Source organism: Typopeltis vanoorti, chromosome 3 (genome assembly GCF_054136105.1).
Source record: "Typopeltis vanoorti isolate ZY-2024b chromosome 3, IOZ_Tvanoo_1.0, whole genome shotgun sequence".
Lineage (NCBI taxonomy): Eukaryota > Metazoa > Arthropoda > Arachnida > Uropygi > Thelyphonidae > Typopeltis > Typopeltis vanoorti.
In genome coordinates, this window is record NC_143551.1 from 56,039,997 (window position 1) to 56,067,853 (window position 27,857).

General features: G+C 35.1%; 1 protein-coding gene across 1 annotated transcript in view; it reads left to right on the forward strand.

Annotated features, from left to right (window-relative positions):
• The window catches only part of LOC150108168 (CYFIP-related Rac1 interactor B-like), a 184,850-nt gene that overhangs the window by 56,228 nt on the left and 100,765 nt on the right, over positions 1 to 27,857 (forward strand). Inside the window, exon 4 of the mRNA XM_090415625.1 lies at positions 7,214 to 7,335. Within this exon, the coding sequence (XP_090271751.1) occupies positions 7,214 to 7,335 (122 nt within the window). The remainder of the gene's footprint in view (positions 1 to 7,213; positions 7,336 to 27,857) is intronic.

The window sequence follows — 27,857 nt, forward strand, 5'->3', positions numbered from 1 at the left end:
TGCTGTGACAAAAAAAAAAAAAAGACAACATTTCATGCGTTAAAGGCATCATTCTTGAAGACTGACAAGTGAAACTGCATGAAATTGCATAAGTCATGAACTTCAGTAAGTCCATTGTTTATAAAATTGTTCATGATCTCCTTGGCTTTCAAAAGGTGTGCTTCCGCTGGGTGCTCCAACAATTGTCAAGAGGAGCACAAAGCATCAAGGGTGTGTGTAGAATCTGTTGTGATACAGCAAAAAAGGTGAGAATTTCCTTGCTCGCCTGGTGACAGGAGATGAAATCTGTGATCATCACTTTACCCCAGAGAGCAAACAAGACTCCATGACCTGGAAACATCCACAGTCTCCTATGTGCAAAAAATTTAAAACTGTTCCCACTGTTCAAAAAGTCATGACCACAGTACTCTGGGATTGCCAATGCATTCTCTTGATGGACTTCTTTCAGAAGGGATGAACAATCGATGCAGAGATTTACTGTGCAATATTGGACAAACTGAAATCCAATATTTGATGCAAATGACCAGGACTCGTGAGTAGGTGCGTTGTAATTGTTGGGGAAACTCTGCCAATTCCCCCCTCCCTCTAGCCAAGACTTAGCACCTTCAGACTTCCATTTGTTCGGCCCCCCTCAAAAAACACCTTTCCCAAAGGACTTTCACTGAGAATGAGAAAGTTCATTAGGCAATGTGATTCTGGTTACTGAGTGTGGGCATGGACTTCTTCAGTACTGGTATTGATAAACTGATCTATCGTTGGGACAAGTGCATCAATAAATTTGGAGACTTTCTGGAAAAGTCTCCAAATAATTTCAACTTCCTATTATTAAACATACCCGAGAAAAAAAAATCTTACCTTTTCAGAAACCCTCATATCCTTATGTAAACGTACCAGATGTAATGGATATCCTTGTTTTTTTTTTCATTATATTCCATAATTTTTCTCTTTGTATTTTATCAAAAACATTCCCATATCTATAAAGGTCAGATGAGTCTCTAAATTAAGTTCTTGTATTTTTTCAATGATTTGTTTTAACACATAAATATTGTCTATACATGATCTTCCATGTCTGTAACCATTTTGTTCTTCTGAAAGTCAATATTTCTGTCTTTTATTCAGTATTTTACTGTAAATTTTGTAACCTGTATTTAATAGACTGATACCTCAGTTATTTAACAGTCATTTATTAATTTTAAGAATCTCGATGTAAATATTCTCCACCATATTTCCAAAGCTCTGTATTTATTCCATCTAATCCAATTGATTTTCTATATTTTTTCTTCTTGATACCTTTATTGCTTCTTTTAGTTCTAATCTAATTGGTTCTATATCAGTACTATTATTGTTTTCCGTTATTAAATTTGTGTCATACCATAAATTCTTATAATTTTCAGTCCATTGTTTCTCTTATATTATATTGATCTGTACTGTATCTCTTTCTTCATTGTTTAATTTTCTTAATATTTCATAGGACTATGTTTTGTCTTTCATGTATGTCTTCTATTCTATTAATAAATCTGTGTGCCAAGAATCTTGGTGCGCTTTCTGTATTATGGTTTTAGCTATATTTCTTCTGTTTCCTTTGTATGTTTTTGAAGGAATGATTTGAATGCCATTTGTTTTTCTTTTATTGCTTTCTCTATACCTGTGTTCCAAATTTTTAATGTTTTACTTTTTAATATTTTATTTTTCTTTCCAACTACTTCAGGGGCTTCTTTATGAATTATCTTTATTAAATTTTTCCAATCTTATTCTACATCTTCATTGATTTATAACAGTTATTTAATCAGGAAATCCTGCAGACTTGTATGGGATTTATAACATCATATGCATAAAGTAAAGAACTCAGATTATCATCTCCAATTTGATATTAGATTTAATACCACTTTCATTCATAACATGATCCAGATAGTTGATGAACAGCAGTGAAGATGATATGTGCCCTTGTCTCGCACTTGGTTTAACATGAAACCATCTTGTACTTTTTTCAGTTCTAACTACTGACTTATAACTTAAATATAGACTATGTATTGCTTGACATAATATCTCATTTACATCATGTAACTATACCATTCTGAGCATCTTTTCTCTTGGCACCTTGTCATATGCCTTTTGCAGGTCTACAAAACTTAAATACAGATCATTGTTATATTCGCACAATTTCTCAGTTGTATGTCGTAAAGTGAAAACTACATTCAATGAAATAGGAGAAAATTATGGTATTATTGTTGTTATTATCACATGGTGTATCACCATGGAGTCAGACTTGTTGAAGAAGCCCTAAATGTTTCACCAAACTTTAACCATCATTCGTACCTTACCTGTCATACTTTGTGCTGAACTTATTAACCGACAGAGCACAACTGACTCTGACTGCCCATTCTACTCACTTACTACTCTTACCACTCCAAGCAAAAAAATTTTGTCCTCACACACTTGCTAACTACATTGCTCAGTTTCTGGGGCCGACTCACTCCTAGTTTTCTCCCACTAGTCATAATGAGAAATTTTCTCTATATTTGCCATCCTATAAAAAACATTTAAGTAACTTATATGTTTCTATCATATCTTCCCTTTTCTTCCTGTCAACCAATTTCTGTAGTTCATAGATCAGGCTATCCTCATAAAGAGTATTCTGTAGACCTGCCATTGTCTTGGTCATTTGTCCTCTGGATCTTCTCCACATCTTCTTCATTCCCAAAAAACCTAGGTGATCAGATTGGTGTGCAATAGTCCAGATGGGACTAAGCATTATAAAGAGATAAAATAACCTCCTTATCTCAGTGTGTTCTTCAATAACTAGATAATCTGATGAACTGTTTTAGCCACTTTTACAATATGTGTCCTCTAAGCTTTAACGTACAGTTCATCCAACATTCCCATTTTTCTAGTCCATTGTTTCCCAAACTTTCACTACCCACTTACCGCTTTTAAAATTTTAACACTGGCATACTCCCTCTCAGACAAATGTAATTTAGGAGAAGTTATATTTTGTTCAAACACAAATAATTATGAAGGCATTTCTTGTTTAATATTTGTTATAATAAATTACAAACATACGAAAAAATTTTAATTATTAAATTTGTAATTATGCAAGTCCAGTATACATACAGTATTTACAAAATTATGAATTAAAATTTTCATTAATAAAAAAGTTTATTGTGATGAATGAAATTTAGTGGAGAGTTCCAACCATGTGGTTTGAACTATTTGAATTTACACTTTTCATGCAAACATTTGGAACAACCTAGTCCTACAACTGACCACCTAGACTGTAGTCAGTTGCATGCCAAGAAACATATTTGTATAAAACTTCCTTTAGATTTTTAAAAAATTAATTATAAAATAGTCCTGCACCTGTCTGTGATAATACAGTGACAGAAATCTGAAAGTAAAAAAAAAAAAAAAATTGTACCCCCTAAAGGCCTTTTAAGTATCCCTGGGAGTATATGTATCACACTTTGGGAAACACTGCTTAGTCTCATCCATTTCCTGCAGCTTAGTTTCATCATTGTAGCTAGTAATCCTGTCATCCCAAAATGCATAACTGTACACTTTTTTGCCACATTAAACTGATAGTCATTTTCTTTCACCCATCTGTCTGTTTAAATCATCCTGCAAAATCTTTATGTCATCTTTATTAACTATTGCCATATTCAATTTTGTATTATTATCAAACTGAATACTTTGTCATATTATGTTCTGTATCATTATTATATAAATTAAATAGCAGTGGCTGAGTACAGAATTCCTGTGCCACACCTCTAGTTACAGGCCTCAAGACTCCTAAACTACACTACTCTTTAATGTCTATCCATCCACAGCCTCCCTTATCCACATCACAGCCTCATACCCATTTCCATTTGCTCCAGTTTATGTAATAGAGGGAGGTTCCATACAGTATTATGTCTGGTATCATCAACGAGCTATTCCTTGATGATACCATTACTGTTGTTGATGATACTTGATATTGAGCTCTCACATCATTATAAAAAAAAAAAAAAAAAAAATCTATAAATTGCCCCCTATCCCCTTCACTCCATACATTGCCTCATTTCTGTCTCATTTTTGAATTCTCTTAACAAACTTCTCAAATACCTTGATTACCACTCAGATACTGGTGAGTTGATAATTTCTTCTTTTGTCTTATTGCTTCCTTTATGGAGTGATACTATTTCTCCTCTTTCCACTCCCATGGAGCCTATTCAGAACTGATAATTATATTGAACAATTTTGTCAAAGGTACCATCGTTTCTCTAGCACATTCTTGTAACATATGAGCTGATATATCATTTAATCTCATAGGCATCTCTGGGATATTATTTCTCCTCTTTCCTTCCATGGAGCCTATTCAGAGCTGATAATTATATCAAACAATTCGGTCAAAAGCATTATCATCTCCCTAGCACATTCTTGTAACATGTGAGTTGATATATCATGATTATTGCATTATTTCCATTTGGATGATACACCTCTGCAAAGTGATCACTCACTAATTCAATTATTTCATGTGCATTAGTCACCTCCCTAATGTCAGCATTTATCAGAATGATTTTACTGTAGTCATTCTTTCTGTTACTTGCCAGATACCAAAAGAATTCTTTGAGATTATCTTTGGCTTACACAGCTAATTTTTTTCTTGTATTCTGTTGTGATCTGCCTATCATGTTGGTCACCCTTCTGGCATGTGCTTTGTACTGCTAATGTGCTCACTGATTACCTTTCTCTTTAAAAATTCTTCCACTAACTTTTCTGATTTTGAAGTTCCTCTATAATGATGCTGCTTATCCATTTAACTTTTCTTGATTTATCCTCCTGATTAGGTACACTTTGCTACTCCTCCCTTCAACAATCCCTTTATCATTCCTCGTGCACTACAAACATTTGATATCCAATGCCTGCAGTTTCTTTTGGCATGACACTGTTTCAAACAGTCTGGTAAGCATGTTGTAATTGCCAGTTCTGTAATTCCACATGTTTAGCCACCTCCCTGGTTATGACTGCATGATCACTCTTACCAGTTGGTGGCAATGTACCACTTTGGTTATAGACAAATTCTCTGATGCAGTTACTAGACTCAGCATTCTCAAGCCCCTGGTATACCTTCCATCACATGCCGACCCCAGTATGCTTTAATAGCTGTATAAATTGCCCATGTGTCCTCTCCTCCTTCAATTCTATGTTCACATAGCTGCAGCCTCCCATAATTCTTTGCCCTCTACTCATTGGATGTATTTGCTGATGCATACCATCAACATCCTTTGTATCCCATTCGCAATAGCAGCAATAGACTACATACATATATTTTTCCTTAAATGCACTCTGCCTTCACTAACTTGCTGTTGTATTTCTTTTTGGCTGTAGATCATCTGCCATCATCAACAATATCCTTCTCCCATTGTGTTTTTTCTATTCTTACTGAAAATATTTGCCCTTGTATTCTATTACAATAACTATGTCATCATCTTTTAGCCATATCCCACTAATGCCAATAGCATTTGGCCAAGAAGAATTAATCAATGCCCATATTCTTCTCTCTTGTTTTAACATTACATACATTCATCTTACTTTAGCAGCATTGATGTATGTGAGGTACTGTAGTCCCATAGCTACCCTTGTACTAAATATTCCATTCTGATTCATTACCCGCTTAACTATATTCAACATTTTTTCTTTGTTATCTCATGCCACATCATTTGTACATGAACATGCATACTCTCATTTGCACTCCCCACCACCACTATCAAGAATCCAGACCAAATCCATTTCAAGTGCAAACCATCAGACTTATATAAGTTGTTTTATCTATTGAATCATTTCACATCCACAAACTGTACATCATTTCTTCTGCACACAGCCCATGCATTGACTTATTTGCAATCATGGATCTCCTTTTCAACTTGCTTTTGTTATACTTTAGTAATTGACTTATTAATTTTATCCTCTCATTCTTTCCTTTGCTGTTTTCAGTAACTATTTCATATTCTTCCTCATATCCTACTTATTAACTTTCAAATCATTTGTCTCTGTCAAAACATTGTCTTTCACTTTACCTTTCTGCATTTTAAAAACCTTACTAAAATCATTAATCTTCACACCTGGGAATACTCTTCTCAAGCTCTCCTCTTATCATGAGATTTCTGTACAAAATTATCTACTTATTCTCCCATTTTGTTTACTTGAACATTCCTTTCTCTTTCTTTGCACCTCCTTTCTTTCTTTCTCAAACTTCATCTACTGAAGGACTCATTACAACTAATTCTCCATATCATTCATACTATCATTCTTATACTGGTCGCTGTTACCTGCCATCCCACCCTCTCTTCCCTATCTCTTTCTCTTTTCCTCACAATTTTGCATCTATTCCCCCTCTCTCTTGGGATTACTGAAACTTTCACAGAAGTTTGAGTCATGCCAAGAGAGAGGGAGAATATTTCTTCCACCTTAATATTCCTTTGTTATGGTGGAAGGTTTACTAGATGAAGTTCCTTTAGCAAGCTGCTGTGCTTAGATTGAAACTATTTTAGTACTTTGTTAAAGTAAGTGAATTTACTATATTAATTTTCTTATTTGATGGCAATGACAGACAGCAACTTCAACAAATATGGCTGCATTAATCGAGGAAAAATTCGAGAGCTGGTCATCTTATAACCACCTTCAGCCTAACAGCTGTAGATTACTTTAAATCCAATCACAGAGGGCATCATAGTTTTTTGTCCATTACAATTGTTTCCATAATTAATTGATGGTAGTTCCTATATTCTATGACAAGTTTTTTTCCCATTTCCAGAATGCTTGTTTGAAATCCAGCTATATAGCTTAATAAATTATGTTTATTTTACTGTTGTGGTTGCTGTCTGTCATTGCCATCAAATAAGAAAATGAATATAGCAAATTCATTTACTTTAACAAAGTACTCAAATAGTTTCAATCTAAGCACAGCAGCTTGCTAAAGGAACTTTATCTAGTAAACCTTCCACCATAACAAATATTCCTTTGAACCATACAAGTTTGCTGTAGTAAGAGATGACTGTTAAGCTTTTCCTTGAAATATTTGGTTTTCTTTTATACAAATATTTTTTTGTGAATGAAAATTTGTTAATATTCTAACACAATAAAAGATTCTCCACTTATGAAGAAAAGATGCTATTTTATTTTTCAAAAAAAACTTTAGTCATTTTTAATTTATGAAGTTTTTTTTTTTTTTTTTAAGATGCACAGCCAACTGTGTTAGAAAAGGATACATATGAAATAGTGGAAGAAGTCTTACAACATTCTAAAGACATTCTCCAGGAACTTCAAACTTACAAGGGTGCAGTTAATGAAATTAGAGAAGTAAGGTTTTTTAATTGATTATCTGTATTTTCTTCAAAATTATAATGAAAAAAAAAAGAAAGTTTACCATTACAATAAATTCAGACTGCAAATGAATAGTCACAGTACTGATTTGATGCTCACTTGTGTGTTCACTGGCCAGCTTGTTATTTATTTATTTATTATTATTATTATTATTTTTTTTTTTTAAAGAAAGAAAACATCCCACTTACTAGAGAAAAATTGCCACTTTTTGACTGGCTAACTCTTATTAAGTTGAAAAAAACTTAGAAACTGTTACTGGCAGCTTTGACCAGATTTGAATCATCCAACTAAATGAAAAGTTCTGTTCTATGCTGTCAGCCCAGTTATAAGGATGTTGTAACATTTGCCTTTCGTTGGAAAGACCACCAAGGTGTCATTCTTATCTAGAATGCAGAAAACTTTATAAGGGTTATTTCAAATGAAGATGATTTGGCTGAACTCATACAGAGTTTTTCACTCCGCACAACATGCAAATTGGCCAGAGAATATGTGTAATAAATAGACATAAGACATTATCCTCATAGCCTTAGTTGCCTTTTTTTTAATTACATACCAACCCACTTGTCATTAAAGCTTGGTTATAATGGTATCTAGGGTTTCATGTTTCAGCATTCTAGTAAATTATTGTAGCCTTGCAAAATTCATGATTGGCCAAGTGGTTGTTTGTGATTGTCTTTAGTTGGTAGATAAATTTCATTGTCCAGTGTGAGGCAACTGCCCCATTTGTTGAAAGTTTGAAGTGGCTTGAAAAAGTTCACTGTTTGGTTTTTAGAGCAGCAAGGTTTCTGGACTAAAAAATAAATAAAAATACCAAAAATATACAAAAATTAATAAAAACAAAAATCCTTGTCCTATCCATGGTATCAATATACTGTAGATTTATTAAACCTTTTGTAGGGTAGAAACAAAAAAAAAGATTCTTTTGGTGGTATTAACTCAAAACAACAATTATAAGACAAATAAGCCTGGTGATATTTTGTGGCAGGCTCTTACCTGCTGTTTAGAGCATTTTCCATTAAACTCTGAGGGAAGACAAACTTTCTGATGAAGTTTTCATGCTAGTAAATAATCACGGTCTTGTTTACACAATCTGCAGGATTGTGTAAACAAGACTGCAGATTGTGTAAACTGTAAAAAAAAATTAAAGGATGAATTTCTTGCAAATGAAGCTAAGTTGGAGTATAGATAAAAGCGATGTGAAGAATTATATAGTTTCTCCTGAAGTAATGGACAGTTCCTTTTAAATACATTGAGTAGAAAATTGTTCTAGTTTAAATGTTTTGAACATGAAAGAGATGAGTTTTTGTGTTTAGGGTTATGGAGGAAGTTTCCAGAAAATATAAGGGAACCTTAAAATTATCTTTATATTCCATAGAAACAGAAAAGAAACATATGTTATGGAGGGCATGAAAGAAGAAATAGGTCCTTTCTTAAGAAAAAGTTGCACACAAATTATTATTATTATTATTATTTTGCTTTAAAAAAATAAATAAATAAAAAAACAGGTATAAGTTAATTAATTGTATTTCATTGGCTACTGTTTGGAGAGGAAGAAACTACTTGATAAGTTTGAAGTTACTACTTTTGCTTGTGTGGTCTCACCAGATGCTGTGACCTTGAAGAGAAGGAGTCTTGTGATATCATAATCATCAAATTCCTGCCATATACCCTCAAGGGGTGTACAGGATATGACAGTACTACATGAAAAATTTGCATCATTATTAACTTCCTATCTACAATTTTCCTCCAAATCAGTCTGTTACTTGTCAAGACCCCAACATTATCAGATCTTATATTTCTATCGTCTAAGGCACTTTGTACCATATCAATCCACCTATATCTTGGTCTTCCTCTGGGTCGTTTTGCTGCCAACCTGGCAGAGAACACTTGTTTTGCTAATCTTTCCTCTCCCATTCTATTTAAGTGACCATACCACCTGAGATTAGCTCTGCTAACGCATTCCTGGATGCTGACAATGTCAAGTTCTTTCCTAATATCCTAGTTTTTAATATGATATTGCCATTGATGCCATCTGTTCACGCCTCTAATCTTTCTCAGGACTCTCATATCTGCGGTCTCTAGTCTTTGGTCAAGTGTTTTAATTCTGACCCAGCTCTCAGATCCATAAGTTAAAACTGGTTTGAACACTGTCTTGTATACAGCTAATTTAGTGTTCCGACTAATTTCTCTCTTATTCCATATGAATTTATTCAGTTGACTTCCCACCATACCAGCTTTGCTGATTCTGTTGTCTATTTCTATATTTAATTTACCATCTTCAGTAAAAATCGTGCCTAAGTAACTGAAATGTTTTACTTGTTCCACAGGTTCTCCATTCACAACACAGTTGACATTTTCAATGATTCTGCCTATTTTCATTGTCTTTGTCTTTTTATTGCTGACCTTCATACCATATCTATTACAAAAGCTATTCAATTTAGTCAGAGAATCTTGCAGACTTGTAGCGGATTTATTTAGAAGTATAACATCATCCGCATAAAGCAAAGAGCTGACATTAACATCTCCAATTTTGATATCAAGTTTAATACTACTTTCCTTCATAATGTGATCCATATAGATAATGAATAACAGAGGGGATAATGTATACATCCTTGTCTCACACCAGATTTAACATTAAACCATCTTCCTGTACTTCCTTCAATTCTAACTGCTGACTTACAACTCAAATAAAGACTAAGTATTGCTTGATATAATGCCCCATTGACAGCATATAACTACAGCGTATTGAATAGCTTCTCTCTTGGCACCTTGTCATATGAATTTTCCAAATCGACAAAACTTAAATACAGATCTTTGTTATGTTCCCATGCTTTCTCAACTATTTGTCGTAAAGTGAAGATCTGATCCTGACAGCCTCTATTTGGCCTGAATCCAGCTTGTTCTTCACCAAGCTTTTCTTCCACAATTCTTCTCAACTGTTTCTCAAGTATACTTACATAGAGCTTGCCAGGAACACTCAGTAGGGAAATACCTCTGTAATTCTCACATTCAGTTTTATTTCCCTTTTTATATATGGGTACTATGAGAGCTCTACTCCAATCATCGGGAATTCGTCCCTCAGTCCAGGCTTTCTGAACTATGCAGTGCAGCCACTGTAAGACTTTTATACCACCATACTTCAGCATTTCTGGTCGAATATCATCTACTCCTGCTGCCTTTCCACATTTCAAGCCTTTGATGGCTTTTTCTACCTCAAGTATGGATATGTATTCCTGACTGCATGCCTGGTCAGTGTTTTTTATCACTGTGCTGTCATCACTGCTTGTTTCATTTAGCAGTTTTTCAAAGTAATTACTCCATACTTAAGGGATATCTTTTTCTCCCATTTTCATGTCACCTTTATCATCGCTAACTCCTTTTACAGCACTCTTTCCTCCATTCCTAAGCTTCTTCAACAACCTCCAGAATATTTTGCCACCTTCTTGATATTTATTTTCTATATTCTTGCCAAAGTCCTCCCATGACTTTTGTTTAGCTAGTTTTACACACTGTTTAGCTTTCTTACATTTGTCTCTGTATTCTGTAAGAGTAAAAGCTGACTTAATTGCAGGAACTTTTGATATGCTTTCTTCTTTTCCTTCACTGCCTCTTTAACTTCCTGTGTCCACCAGGGAGTTCTGATTTTTTTATCCTTGCACACAACCTCACCACATGCCTCTCTGGCAGAATCGATCAATGTTTTCTTCAGAGTTTGCCACTGAATCTCCAAGGTTTGATTCCTGTTCTCAAACTCTTTCATTTTCTTTTCAATAATATTTCTGTATTTTAGTCTACAGTTCACATCTGAGAGCTGCTCAACTTTTATTCACTTTAAAACTTTCTTACATGTTATTCTTTTCAATATGAAATTCAATTTTATCCTGCTCAAGACTAAATAGTGATCACTTCCAATTTCAAATCCTCTGTACACTCTGGTGTCCTGCACCAGGGAGAAAACATCACTATCAACAATAACATAGTCAATGAGACTTTTCTTATTCCTAGCCTCTTCTCTCCATGTGAATTTGTGTACATTTTTATGTTGGAACATGGTGTTAGTAATAACCAGTCCATGTCCTGAGCAGAAATCCAACAGATATTTGCCATTATTATTAGCTTTGCTCTTTTCTACAAATTTTCCCAAAATATTTTTATATGTCTCACAATCATTTCCTACTCTGCTATTTAGATCCCCAACAAGGACCAACTTTTCCTTTTTCATTGTGTCAGTTGCTTTTTCTAAAGCCTCAAAAAATTCCTCCACTTCTACCTTAGTAGAACCTTCTGTGGGACCATAGGCACAAATAAGTCTCATTGTCCAGTTCCCCATTCTCATATTTGCCCACATTACTGTACTTGAGACTGACTGCCATTCAAGAAGATTAGCCTCATATTTTGTGTTGAATAAAATTTTGTGTTGAATACTATGGCTACTCCTTCTTTTCCTTGATTGTCATTGCCTGAATATAACATTTTGTATTTATTGCTCAGAAAGATCTCACCAGTTTTGGTCTTTTTTGTTTCAGTCGCCCCTATTATGTCGATCTGGTACTTATCTAATTCCTCAGCTAGCTCCATTTCTTTGCCATTCAGGCTTCTTACGTTGATAGTACCGATCTTTAACTCTGGTGATGTTGAGTTGGGTTTTTTTTTTCAGATTTGTTCCAGTAGCTGACTTTTCGCTGTTTGCCCTGGTTCCCTGGCGAAAACAATGGGGGCCTTGTTTAACCGGGCAACGTCCCAGCTGGCATGAAATTTTGTTATGTTGTACCATCATTTTTTATTTTTCTTTAACCAATAAGAATACAATTTGATCGGCTAAATCCCAAATTGCCAGCCCATCCTCGTTCGTTCAGTATCAAAGTAGATACCCAACAGGGTGCACCACGAGAAGGTGAGGATTGGACATTAGATCAGAAGCCCTGGTCGGTTCTGCGCATTCCTTTAAAGGCTATGTGGAGGTCTCCTCTCAGTTATACAGCTTTGACCCTTAAGCACCCCGTTTTGTGATATTTATGTTCTTTATGTGTAATATTAAGTTTGTGGACCTTTTTTTTAGAATATAAGTTTTAGTTATAATGCATTTAGCACTTGCAAAACATAAACACTTTACACACACACACACTGCTATACCCATGCAGTACCTAAATTTACACTAATATTATTTGCTTTTAAATAAAGATATTCATTTTGAATTTTGTTTGTATTTTACTCGATCTCTTAAGTTACTTTTACAATATATATCTGATCTAAATCTGTGTTATTAACTGAAAACGAAGAGTTAATAAACCACTTTGGTATACAACAGACTAATGAATTAACAGCACTGGCACACCTATTTAACATGAGATTCTTGTAAAGTCTTGAATGAGTGGTAGGCGAGAAAAATTATTCCACTTCAAGATGAACTATTATTATGGATTGTTTCAATTGTGATACACAGAATTCTGAGCATTTAAAACCTGAAACACTACATGACATTAACAAGGAATTACTTCAACATCATCTATCGAAACAACAGAGACACATATCGTATAACACGACCTACAACAACTCTCTACATCCCCACACCCTTCAATAACTCATACGGTTCTTTTGTGAGATCACATCAGATACTCATGCAACTCGACAACCTACCAAGAAAGTTAAAACATGTAGATAACTACAGAACATTAAAAAACGAACTCTGGAAAATATACCAATAAAGTTAAAAAACCATTAACACTAATATACACATCACAAATCACTAGCATCCAATGCCTACATCCCATACATAAACAATAGCAACAACACAAACAGTGAAGTCTGAATCCCACTCTCTTCATAAAAGCTAACCCAAGCTTCGAAGTAGGCGGGATTAACTTGCCTCACTCATCTACAAGTAATCCTTATAAACAAATGCAGAAATTTGTATGTATAATCATTCTTTCTCAAACTTAAAAAAAAAAAAAATTAATAAAAAAATAAAATAAATAAAATAATAAAATGCTAAAAAAATGTTAATTAATAATTAAAAAAACATCTGTAATAATCATCATTATGAATATTATAATAATATACATTGTAAACAGTTATTATTATTATTATTTAAAAAAACTTTATGTACGAGAAAGTATTTGTTATGCATAATTGTGTTCATATAATGTATGTAATTTATCTGAGAAATAATAAAATGTTAAAAAAAAAAATTATGGGGTCATCAACTGGAAAGAGGAGAAAGCATGCAAGATGAGAAAAAGAGAATTAATAGAGTTATTTTGAGTAAACAACTTTAAGCAGCATGTGATGGAAGGGATGTATGGTGCAAGAATATTAAATCTAGTAATAGAATCTGAAAATCTATATATAAATGAGGTAACTGTTTTGCCTCTAGCTAGAGAAAGATATGATAATATTAAAGATAATGATAGAGTGAGATCAGCTTAATGCATTGTTTTGGTATGGAAAAAATGGCACGAATGGCCTCCAGTCTTTGATCAGTTGGTTAGAAATAAAATACTTGATCAAAGACTGGAGACCGCAGATATCAGTTTCTGAGAAAGATTAGGGGAGTGAACAGGTGGCTTTAATGACATTATCATATTAAAAATGAGGATATTAGAAAAGAACTTGGATGGAAGAAGAAAGGTTAGCAAAACAAGTGTTCCTTGCCATAATGACAGGAAAAAAGACCAAGATCTAGGTGGATTGATATAACAAAAATTCCCTTAGAATACAAAAATATAAGCTCTGATAATATTGGAATCTTGACAAATAACAGTTTAATTTGGAGGAAAATTGTCGAGTAATGAAGTAACTTTTTCATGTAGTGCTATCATAATATCCTGTATATATATACCCATGTGGATACATGTCAGGAATTTAATGATCATGATGATGAAAAACTACTTTTTTTTTTTAAGTCTGTTCCTATTTAATATTGTGATGGAGGTGGTGACAGAGGAAGTGAGAGAAGACACAACTTGGACAATGTTGTATTTGGATGACATTGTGCTGTGTGCAGAGTCAAGAGAAGAAGTGGCTGCTGAACTGGAAAGATGGAGGAAAGTACTGGAAGAGAGAGAGGTATGATACTGAGCAGAAGTAAGACACTGTATATGTGTTGCAAAGTGGATGGCGGCTAAGAGACAGATCTGGAGCTGGAAGGAAATGTCATCAGGAAGGTTAGGAACTTTAGATACTTTGGTTCAACAGCGAAAGAGGATGGAGAGGCTGAGAAGGAAGTGGGATGCAGGATACAAGCTGGATGGAGGAACTGGAGAGAGAGAGAGAGAGAGAGATGACTGGAGTGCTATGTGATAGAGGGTGCTGATCAATCTCAAAGGCAAAATCTACATGACAGTAGTGAGACAGCAGTGTGACCAGAAAGGATCATCTGAGAAATGACTATGTAAGGGGAATGGTGAAAGTTATGAACTTAGGAGCAAAGATACAGGAGGCAAGGTTGAAATGGTTTGGTCATATGATGAGGAGGGAGGATGAGTATATGGGAAGAAAGGTCATGCAGATGGATGTTCAGGGGAATAGGAAGTGTGGGCATTCAAAGAAGTGGAGAGAGCTGGTGGGATGGAGGAGGAGGACTTGAGGATGAAGAACTTGGATATGGTTACAGCCCAAGACAGGAGAATGTGGAGGAGACTCACTAAAAGCAGCGATCTTACTTTAGTGGGATAAGCTGAAGAAGAAGAAGATGATAAAAAATGACTTGTTAGGAAATTAGCAGTTCATGGGATGTGATCAAAGGATGTTTATAGGAAGATATATCTAACTGCATTTCCAGAGTCTGGAGAATAAATGGCATGGAGGTTAAATGGATGAATAAGACTTTGAAGCAAGAATTGCATAAATTATAGATCCAGTACCAGAAGAAAGGTGAGGACTAGGCTAGTAGAGTGAAATCTATGGTGAGAAAGACAAAATTTGGCTATAAAAAGAAGTTAGCTGAACACGTTATAGAGAAATCCAAGTTAATTTTTGAAGATATGGCAAAAGCAAGAAATAGTAATTGAACAATAACCTTAGTGAATGCAGATAAAGTTTGCATACATACATACCTGATTCATACATACATACCAGGGATACATACCTGATCTGCATAAAGACTGCAGATCAGGTATGTATCCCTGGTAGACCCATTAGTTATCTGAATGCTGAAGTGAAAACTAGACGAAAGAATAGAAGTAGATGAATTAGAGGTATTAAAGCTATTTTAAGAGCTTGATTCAAACACAGCAGTAGATTAGAATATTGGTGAAGTGACAACCAGTTTCACATGCCTACAATTCCAGCTTATTTTAATCATTCAGTACTGTGTGCCAGTTGCATTCCTAATTACCCTTTCAATTTTTAAGGTTAATTACATTGGGAAGGATTTAACATGAAGACATATAGCTATTTGCTCCTGATGCAAAGATGGTCCAAGGACTGACCCCTGGGATATGCCATGGATCACCTTAAATCTTCTAGACCTGCATCCCTCTATACCACTATTTTGATATTTGTCAATCACCCATTCTCTTATCCAGACTAGTAGTTTATAATTCAATCACATATCCAACAAACAGCCTTCCATGCTGAATCTCCTATCAAAAGCTTTAGCAAAGACCAAAAGTATCATGGTGTATATATTTCCTTTGTCTAGCTCAACTGTAACATTATTGTAAAATGTGAGCAAGTCACTCAGTCATGAACTTCCCTTATTAAACCCATTCTGTTCATTGCAAAGTATTAATTCCCTCTCAATCCATTTCTGTATACGATCTCTTGCCAACTTTTCCAAAACATAGTGTATGCTCAACAACAAAAAATCATTTTAATGTGTTCATGCCAGACATTACACATTGTCTTTCAGTACTCGCCTGTGGGGCACGATGCAACAAATCATATTATATTTCCAGTTCACCATTTGTTGGACATGCAATAAGCCTTTATATGTATTTTCTAGAGAAACCAAATTTATAACTGAAGGGAAAAGACTTTTTGCTCTCTAGTTTATAATTGACCGATAATTACAAGAATTTCTGTGATTGTTGGGTATTTTTAAATTTCTGAAAAGATACCATGGAGATTGATCACAAATATTAGTTTTACATGAAAATTCTACCAAAATAAACCCTCAAAATTGACACTTTGTATTGTTAGTTGTGTAAAAATGCACTTGCCTGCCTACCTGAAATGACATGTTGCAAAGTTGAGCCACCAAATACACAATATGTGTGAATTACACACCAGCACAAGTGTGTTGATACATCTTCTCACAGGTAAATTTTATTCACCCAGAAAGAGGAACATAATATTCAACTACAAGTTCTATTATTTTTACGGCTATTATAGCCTGTGTTTTGTTTAGGAGTGTCCCTTATTTTAAATACATTGGCTTTTTTGCTCAAGAAATTTTTAGGACATTATAAGTGTATTTTAAAGGAAAATATACCAGAATAATTCAGGAAGAAAATTTTGTAAATACCTTATTTAGGTTATGACTTCATTCTCCATATTTCTGCTGTTAGACTGTTAAAAGGGGGGGTATTTGATGCAAGGCGGGAAGAACAATTTTGAAAACCCGGATTTTTCTAAAATAATATATATATATGTATATATATGTTATTATTCTTAAGGGCGCTTCTTTGGAGAAGGGGAAGGGTTTTATGGGAAAACTGAGGTGGGGAAAAGTGTTAACGGGGTGCGAGCTGTTTCGGTCGTGGGAACATTTTTGGGATGAGTGTAGGGCTATGCCATGATTATATGTTGTATCTGCCAAAAAAGGCATTTGTTGTCGCTTATTGGTCAGAGGCGTGACCTGATTTGTAAGTTGTGGAGCTTCCAACATTCGGAAATTAGGTAGGGGCAGTGGACGTCGATTGAGTTTTTGTCGAATTTTATGGCTATTGTTTCGGATATCTAAGCATTGTTTCGTTTTCTTCTTTGTCTATTATTATGGCCTTGTCGATTTGCGGGATATGTTTCAGTTCAAGGGCGTGAGCTGCTATTTCTGTCTTCCCTGTACTCTGTATTCTATTTTTCTTTTTGATGTTGTGTTGTTTTTTAGTGTTTAAATGTTCCAGAATAGGAATGTTACAGTCACGGAAGTGTTCTTGTAGTCTAGTCCACTGTGTAGGTGATGTCACAGTCTTTTTGGCAAGGAAATTTGTAGACTACGTTGTGGTGTTCAAATATTTCTTTGTGTGTGAGTGATTTAGGAGAGTTGCTAATTTTTGGTTCGTGGTGAATACTAGTTTATAGTCCGTGTATCTGAAAATGTATTTGTAGGCTTTGTATGTGTTTTGGATGTATGGCATTTTGATGACCATACGTGTTGGGAAGTCAGTTTTGGTTGTATTGTTGTTATGACGGGTTTTTACTGTTCTGTTTGCATAATTTATTAGTTGTGTGGGATTGTTGCGATTTTTAAAAATCCGTGTTAAATTCTTTAATTCCGTGTTAAGATAATTACGGTTGGTTGAGAATTTGTAAGCATTTATAAATTGTGATAGGATGACTGATTTTTTAACGGAATATGGATGGTATGAGCTGAAATGGAGGTAGTTTCTAATATGTGTGGGTTTGTGGTATATTTTCGTGGCTATTTTGTTTCTGATTAGTGTCAGGTTTAAGAAATTGATTGATTTGTTCCGTTCAGTTTCCATGGTGAATTTTAGTCTGTTGCTGTAATTGTTGAGAGATGTTTGTAAGGCGGTGATGTGTGTGAGTTTACCAATGCATAGAATATCGTCCACGTATCTGCCATAAAAGGTGATGTGATGCCAGCAGGGGGGGGGGAGTAGGAGTGATTCTATGTGTGCTAGGAATAATTCCGCTAGTTGTCCACTAATGTTTTCGCTCATAGGGAGACCGAAAATCTGAACATAAAGGTTGTTGTTGAACTTAAAGAAGTTGGCTGATATTGTGAGTTTGATCAGGTTAATGATGTCATTAGGTGTTAATTTTGTGCATGTGTGCAGGGTGTGGTCTTCTGTGAGTAATGTGTGTACGATGTCTAATGTTCTGAGGTCATCCACGTTAGTGTATAATGAAGTTGCATCCAATGAGATGAGGACATCATCTCGAGATGAAGTAATCTTATTTATTTTCTGGAATAGGTCGTCCATATTTTTAATCATGGAGTTAGACATTGTAAGTAACGGTTATCATTACTTACAACCATTACTTATAATGTCTGACTCATGATTAAAAATATGGACGACCTATTCCAGAAAATAAATAACATTACTTCATCGCACCCCGTTAACGCTCTCCCCCACCCCCAGTTTTCCCATAAAACCCTTTCCCTTCCCCAAAGAAGCACCCTTAAGAATAATAATATATATATATATATATATATATATATTATTTTAGAAGGTTTTCAAAATTATTTTTCCCACCTTGTGTCAAACACTCCCCCCCGTTTCCCTCCCTTCCCCTTTTTTTAACAGCCTACCAGCAGAGGTATGGAGATCGAAGTCATCCTAGCATCTAAACAAAGTATGTACAAAATTTTCTTCCTCAATTATTCTGCTATATTTTTCTTTAAAATACACTTGTAATGACTTAAAAATTTCTTGAGTAAAAAAGCCAATGTATTTAAAATAAGGGACACTCCTAAACAAAAACAGGCTATAATAGCCATAAAAATAATAGTTTTTAAGAGGAGTAACATGGGAATTTTCCCAGAAATGATACCTATACAAGTTCTATATTTCATTATTGTGACTATATTGGTCCTGAACCTATTCAGCATTATATTCTCAGTCACTCTTTTTTTTTCCCTTCCTTTATTTATTTTATTTATTCTTTTTAAATTTCTACTTGTTCATTCAGTCTGTCCCCTCTCAAATTTCTTAGATTAATAAAAGAAGTTAAAGATCTCTCCTAGACAATTATGCTTTGGTTAAAGAAGATCATGAATTGTGAATTACCTGAGCACAACAAGGTTTTTTGAAAGTGAAAAAGAGGAGTGGGAAGTATTGTTATCAGCAGAGCTGTGAATAGGACCTTAAGCTAGCATTGATTGAAAAATCTAATTAAAGGAAACCATTCACCATGATCTGCAATGAATGACCGGTGAGGAAACTGGCAGTCTATTCGCAAAGGGAAAGAGGAACACCACGAGATGATATCTTGGTAAGAAGGCCATGTTGTCAGACTTGATCAATCCCTTGAAAATATCAAGCGTAAGCACTTTTCTCTAAACTTTTCCAATGCTTATGTCTAAAAGCAGGTCTGGTTGGCTAGAAGATCTGCTGTGGAATGAGAATAGAATTACAGAATCCATATTGATGATCACTAAGTAAATGGTGCACTTTACTATTGATGACTATTTCCATTAATTTTGAAAATGGAACAAAAACTAGATGTGATACTGCACTACCAAATTAACCAGTCAACTACCATGATAAGGGATGTGTTGAGTTTAAGCAAAAGTATTAATTACAAATGTTTATTAATTTTTTTGTATCATATATTTACATATACCAAAGAAGTCATATACTAAGCATCATTTATAGATCTTCTATAGTGAAATGCATTCCCTTATGTTACTTGTATTTGAATTAAAAAATCATGTTCTGTTTATGCAATTTTCAATTTATATGAGGGTTTTGGAAATGAGTACATAATGCACTTATCATTGTATGGAATGCAAGAGTTACTGGGAAACGTGAGAGAGAGGGAGAGTGTGTGAGTAAAATTATCATCATCATCATCATTTCAAACCTCCATGGAGTCAAAAGAGATTCATTGTGGGAGATCTCACTGTCACACGCACACTCTTACACTTCACACGTTCAATGTTCCAGTCACCTACCACTATCTATGCAAGAAACCTACTCCTTAGACCCTTGCTCACACTCTCTTTATACAGCTTCCAGGGATGACTTCTTGTTCTCTTCCCTATCTCCCTCCCATTCTATGAAAAACCTCATCTACATTAATCTGTTAATAATCCCTTACCAATTCATATGTGTCATTCATATCTCTCCTTCCCTCTTCCCCCTCCTCCTCATTAGATTATGCAAATTGCATTTCTTGTCTTCATATTCAACATTCCAGAAATCACTTTAGTTAATCCTCTCTGGTCCCTTTCCAATATATTTTTATCTCTGTGAAAACAAGTGACCAAATCTGTGACCAAATTTGAGTAATCCATATGTGGCCTGATCAAAGCCTTATACAATGAAACCATAGCATCCTTATTTCTATATCATCCCTTCCCTTAGCAAACTTATGCTATCCATCAAAGAGAATGTTACTGTTATCAACCTAATTCTAGATCTTGATTCTCACTAATTCAAAGCCTTAGTTTTATCACCTCCCTCATGAAGCAGAACAATTTTTCTCTCTTTCCACTCCTTTGGAACTTTGCCCAGTTTAAGAGACTCATAGTATGCCATCGCATCATTGCCATAACTCATTGTATTGTTTTCATAATTTTAACAATGCATCTCCAAAATTTAATTTTTTATACATCCATTCATCACTCCCAGATACATCACCTTCTCCACTTCTTCTAAGATACCCTTAACAATTGTATACTCTGCATCTCATCTTTGCTTCTCAAATTTTAAAACCTTCCACTTTGCAATGTTGAACTGCTGACTCACATGCTTTGCCTATTCATCTAGTCTGAGTCCTCTTGCATAGCCACTGCTGCTTTACTCCTCATAATTCTTCCCTACTTTGACAACCTTGTTGACCAAGTGTATTTGCTGACTGCCCAACAGGCTGCATGTTTAAATCCAGCTGTAGGCATGAATGTTTGTGATTGCTTTTAGGTGGGAGATGAATTCCTTCCTGGTGTGAAGCTACTGCCTTGTTTACTAGAAGCCTAAAGTGGCATGAAAAAGTTCCATGTTTTTTTTTTCTTTTTTTTTGAGCAAGTTTTCCAGATTGTGTAAAAATAGAAAAAATAAAATTAATAAAAATAGGAAAAAAATCTTGAGCACACTCATGGTACAAATGCACTTCGGAACTAAGTGGAACTAAATAAGTGGGAAAAAAAAAAAAAACTTTATGGGGGTGAGTGGGTGGGAGCCACATTAAAAAAAATCTGCACATCACCATTCAAATCTTTCCCAATATTATTGACATACAAGTTAAACATCAACAGATCCAAAACAAATTATACTTCTGCCACTGGTGACTTGATCCTTCTGGGATATTGCTCCCCATAACACAGTTTGTCAATACCTATCAGACAGCCAATCCAACGAATTAATCCATGATCCAGTCTATTTAAGTTTAATTACCAGCTCATTATGTAGAAATTATACACACACACACACACACACACACACACACACACACACACACACACACACACACACACACACACACTAGTGGGGGCTCTGTCTCCCCCCCGAGTACCGGGCTGGTAAGCCGGTTCTCCGTTGTTTTGAAATGCCCAAAAAATTGTCTCATGAACACATTGTTGGACGTGAAACATTTCAAATTTCAGCTTAACAGTTTAACCCGGTTCAAAACAATGAAGAGACAAGAAACGTGACATAAAAACATTTCAAATTTCGGCTTAATTGGCTTAACCTGGCTCAAAACAATGAAGAGACAAAAAACGTGACATAAAACATTTCAAATTTCGGCTTATCTTTTTATATATATATATATCATCATCATCATCAAATTCCTGCCATGTACCCTCAAGGGGTGTACAGGATATGACAGTACTACATGAAAAAATTACATCATTACTAACTTCCTATCTACAATTTTCCTCCAAATCAGTCTCTTACTTGTCAAGACTCCAACATTATCAGATCTTATATTTCTATCGTCTAAGGCACTTTGTACCGTATCAATCCACCTATATCTTGGTCTTCCTCTGGGTCATTTTCCTGCCAACTTGGCAGAGAACACTTGTTTTGCTAATCTTTCCTCTCCCATTCTATTTAAGTGACCATACCATCTGAGAATAAAATAAAAAAAAAATAAAAATATATATCTGTGTAGCTCAGTGGATGTGGCGTTTACACACCACCGCGCTTGGCCGCACGAAGGAAGTCTTGGTTTCGAGTCTAGTCGACGACTAGAGGAAATTTTTCTAAGCCTTTTTTCGACCAGTTCCCGAGTTAGTCGATCTCTGGCACGGGCAAGCAGGTTTTTCCTCCCAGAAACTCGGGTTTTTCGTCCTGTAAACTCAAGAAAATCGACCGTAGAACCCACATTATTTCAGACATTAAATATATTGTGTTAAGGTTAGGGACCACGAGATGGCGGCACATTTGAGCCGTCTCTCTTCACTGCGTACCGCTTAATTAGTGATAGCCTTGGGCCATCTGTCTCTGATTGGGTACCAGTGGAGATTGAACTGCCCACTCAGTCTCCAAAAGTTAGATAGGGCTAAGTGGCCTCGCCTACTCCCGTATATACGGGAATAAAAAGGCGTTAGCTGATTTTTTTTTTTTTTTTTTTTTTTTTATATATATATATTATTATTATTACGTGACACACCTCCAGGGAGTCCAAGGACTCATCGCAAGAGGGCAATTCTGTCTCACTAAATACATCTCGCCCTCTTCACTACTACGACACTACCATTACCATCAACACCATCTACTGCCCACCATCACCATCAATAGTATTTTTATTTATTTATTTTTGTCTATAAATTGTGTGTGTTCTGAAGGCTGATTTGTCTGTACACAGGATGAAAAACCAGAGTTTCTGGGAGAAAAAACCCTGCTACCCTCCTTAGATCAGCTAACTCACCTTCAATTGAAAAAAGCCCATATAAGGATTCCCCTTGTCACGATGAGAATTGAACCCAGGTCTTTTCCAATCGAAGTGCACAATGTTCTGTTGTTCTTCCAATTGCACTATGGAGATACAATGTGTGTGTGTGTGTGTGTGCAGGTGTGTCTATATATATATATATATATATATATAGACACACCTGCACACACATTTTTAAATCTTTATCCAAGTGTAAACCAAGCCTAGTCATTAATACAATTCACATGCAAACTTTTTTTTGCTTGGACTTAAATTAACCAAAAATATAATTTCTGGCTAGTATAATTTAATTTGATTTGATTTGACAGCTATGAAATCACATGAGAAGAATGAAATTGACTTTATTGAGCTGTCGTGAGACAACTTCCTCATGCAGCATGTGACAGAAGGAACGTGAGCTCAAACAATGATAGATCTGATTATAGTGTCAGAGGGGGGGTTTAAATTAAAGACATAATTGTTCTACCTGCAGTTGGTTTCAGTGATCATATGGTATTCACTTCAGAAGTGGCTAAGTTTATGAATGTTCCATTCAGAAAAGTTTACATGCTAAACTAAAAAGCAAGAAATGAGAACCACGTGAGGGTTATTCTTTGTTCTGTCCCATGGTATCAGTTATTGGATGGGAAGGATATCGACAGTGCAGGGGAAGTGTTTAAAGAATACTTAAATGATGTAATATCAGAATGTGTCCCTAGAGTTTGAAGAATAAATAGAGTAGAAGTGAAATGGATGTGCAGATAAGAAAAAGTTGATGCGGAAGGAATATCGCATGCATAAGGATGTTGTCAGTTACGATAATTATAAGCAGCAAGCCAGGAGAGTTACAAGTGTTGTATGGAAAGCTAAGTCTGAGTATGAAAAGAAACTGGCTCTGCAAGTCAAAGACAACCAAAGAATTCTATGGTTATGTTGGAAGTAAAAGAAAGAATGAATTTGAAAGAATAACTCTACTGAATGCAGATGGTATGCGGGTGACTGATGCAGAAGTGATTGTTCAACTAAGGAGTAGCCATTTTGCTAAAAGCTATCAACTTGGTGTATGCAACATTGAACTCACTGCTACCTCTTCACCATAAGAAGAAACTTGTGGATGAGACAGAAGTACTAGGAGACCAAACCTGCGCACAGTAGTCCACGTGAGATCTTATCAAGACGTTGTAAAGATAAATCATTTTGCTCTTTACAAAACCGTGATAAGACCTCACTTGGACTATTATGTGCAGGTCTGGGCTCCTGGTTTCTGTGGTGATTTTGATAGAGTGGTGAGAGAGAGTGTCAAAAATGATATCAGGATTGTGGAATACAGATTATGAAGACAGATTGAGAATTTGTAGATCTGCAGACATAGCAAACAGGAGAAAGAGGGATGATAGGAGTGAGACATACAAACTTCTGAAAGGTTTATACAGAATTTCAGTAGATGAAAATTTTCATTTTATGAAGTATTGGGAAAGGACACAAGGACATTCTTAGAAGTCGAGAATGAATGATTTTAAGAAGGGGGTGAATGTGCGATTTGAATGGATTGCCTTTGGATGTTGTGTGCGTGCGTGCAAGTAGTGTGAATGAATTCAAGACCAGGTATGACAGCTCATGCGAATAGTATGGCCTTCCTCAATGAGTTCCTGACTCCCTGGAGGTCTCTCTTAATAATAATAATTTACTTTCTAACCAACTGAAAAAACTTTCTACAGTTTATTGCCTTAATAAGGCAATAAACCATTTTGCTACTTCTATATGAGAAATATATGAGTTCTTCATTAATTGAACTTTGATATCTTTTTTTTCTGACTCCCACTGACAAAACCACATTAAGGGTCAAAACCAGTCTGGCTAATAACCCAGACTGGTTTTGTAGATACCTACTAAAGTCTGATCTTAGTAAGTATCTACTGGGTACAGAACTAATGAAGATGGGCTGGCAGTTTGGGACTTAGATGACCAAATTCTACTCTCTATTAGCTTACACCACAAACACATATGATGGTACAACATTATGAGATTTCGTGCAGGCTGGGGCATCGCCTGGTTAAACAAGGCTCTATTGTTTTAGGTAACCAGGGTGAACAGTGAAAAGTTAGCTACTGGAACAAGCTCCAACTCAACATCTAGAAGAACTAAAGATAGGAACTATCAATATAAGGAGTATTAATGGAAAGAAAATTTAGCTTGCAGAAGAATTGGAAAAGTACAACTTAGTCATAATTGGCATTACTGAGACAAAGAAGACAACGATAGGGGACATCTTACTAAATAATAAGTATAGCATGTTATTTTCAGGCAATACTGATCAAGGAAAGGAAAGTGTAGCGATAGCTTTCAATACCAAACATGAAGATAAACTTCTTGATTGGAAGGCAGTTTCAAGTAGAGTTATGTGGGCAGATTTCAAAATGGGGAGAGGGACAATGAAACTTATTTGTGTTTATAGTCCCACAGAAGGTTTTCTTCTAAGGAAGAGGTGGAGGAATTTTCTGAATCTTTAGAACAGGCAGCTGACATAAACAAAATGTAAAAAGTGGTTCTTTTTACATTTTGCAGAGTAGGAAATGAATCCCACCAAGCATATAGGAACATTTTGGGAAAATTTGGAAAAAAGGACAAAGCTAATAATAATTGCAAGTATTTTCCACTCAAGACACAGATTAGTCATTACTAATTTGGTGTTTCAACATAAAAATGTGCACACGTTCATATAAAGAATAGACACAAGAATAAGAAAAGTCTAATTGACTTTGTCATTGTTGATAGTGATATCAGTATGCTAGTTTCAGTATACAAGAGTGTACAAAGGATATGAAATTGAAAGTGACCATTACTTAGTACTGAGCAGGATAAAAATGGATACCACATCGGAAAGAACAGTATGTGAGAAAGTTTTAAAAAGAATTAAAATTGATCAGCTTTTACAGGTAAATTGTAGACTCGACTATACAAATACTACTGAAGAAAAAAATGAAACGAATTGAAAACAAGAGCCAAACCTTGGAGTTTGAATGGCAAACTCTGAAGAAGACATTGATTGATTCATCAGTCAGTATGTGGTGAAGTTGTCTAGAAAAATGACAACACAATGGTGGACACAAGAAGTTAAACAAGCTGTCCTGGAAAAGAAGAAAGCATACCAAAAGTTCATAGTAGATAAGTCGGCAGATGTCCTAAAAGAATACAGAAAAAAATGTAAGAGAGCCAAGCTGTTTTTAAAGTAGCTAAACAAAAGTCATGGGAAAACTTTGGTAAGAATATAGAAAATAAATATCAGGAAGGTGGCAAAATGTTCTGGCAGCTACTGAAAATGCTTAGATATGGAGGAAAGAGTACTGTAAAAGGAATCTAATATAATAAAGATGACATGAAAACTGAAGATAAGGATATCCTAGCTGTCTGGAGTAATTACTTTGAAAGACTGAACCAAGCAGTGACAGAACCATACTAGAAAATTTTCAAGAGGAATGCAAAGAAGAGTACATATCAATACTTGAGGTTTTGGCAACTAGAAAGAGTTGTCAAACCTTGAAAGGCAGTTGGAGTAGATAATATTCCAAAAGTTTTCCAGTGGCTACACTGCATAATTCAGAAGGCTTTGACAGAAGGTCGAATTCCCAATGATTGGAGTAGAGCACTCATAATACCCATCTACAAAAAAAGGGAATAAAGCTGAATGTGAGAATTACAGAGGAATTTCTCTACTAAGTGTTCCAGGTAAGATTTATGCTAGCTTACTTGAAAAGAGGTTGAGAAAGATTGTGGAGGAGAAACGTCGAGAAGAATAAGCTGGATTCAGACCAGATAGAGGTTGTCAAGATCAGATTTTCACTTTAAGACAAATAGTTGAGAAATCGTGGAAATATGACATGGATCTGCACTTTTAGTTTGGAAAAGATCTAAACAAGGTGTTGAGAAAAAAGCTTTTCAAAATACTTCAGTTATATGGAGTGAATGGAACGTTTTACAGAGCAATTCATACAGTAGTGAGCAAATTAATCTGCACCAGCAGAATTTTCGTGAAGTTTTTGGTTTTGGTTTGGTTTTTATTTCAGTTCACAGTAATTTTGGTTTGGTTTTGGTTTACTATTTTCAGTTTTGGTTGAGTGCTGCTTGTTTTAACTATCTCTACAATGTTTATTAATAGTGTTGTGCATTAAGTTAAGGGGATCATAAATCCCTCATTATTTCAATGCCGAATAAGAAACTCGAAGATCGAAATCTAAAAGTTTCATTTCATGCCGAAGAACTTTTGACATGAAACTCTTAGATTTCGATCTTCAAGTTTCTTATTTGGCTTTGAAATAGTGAGGGATTTATGATCCCCTTAACTTAATTTATGTCGCCGAAAAAAATAGCCTCTTGGCTCTTTATTGTAGTGTTGTGCATTTTTAATTGTATAAACAAGTTGACATTCATAGTGTTTTATTAATTTTGTGTAGCTATAAAATGGATACATCTCCAAGAAAGCATTCAAAAATATGTACTCTTTCTCAGCATACATCCATCACCCAAAGACAAATTCCTATGAGCATGATGTTGGTTTGAGTACTGTTAATCCAATTTCAAAGAGGTTAAGGGTGACAGCTGCAGGGTGAAAAAGGAAAACTACACTTATGGATCACATTATGAAAGAAAGTAGCAAAATGAATTCGAGATTGTAGACTTAGAGATTTGGCAGTTAGTGGAATTAATGTTTCTGACATGACAGCCCATCAAAGATTGTTGGAAGTAGGGAGTACTGACCTCAGACCAAAAAAGAAACA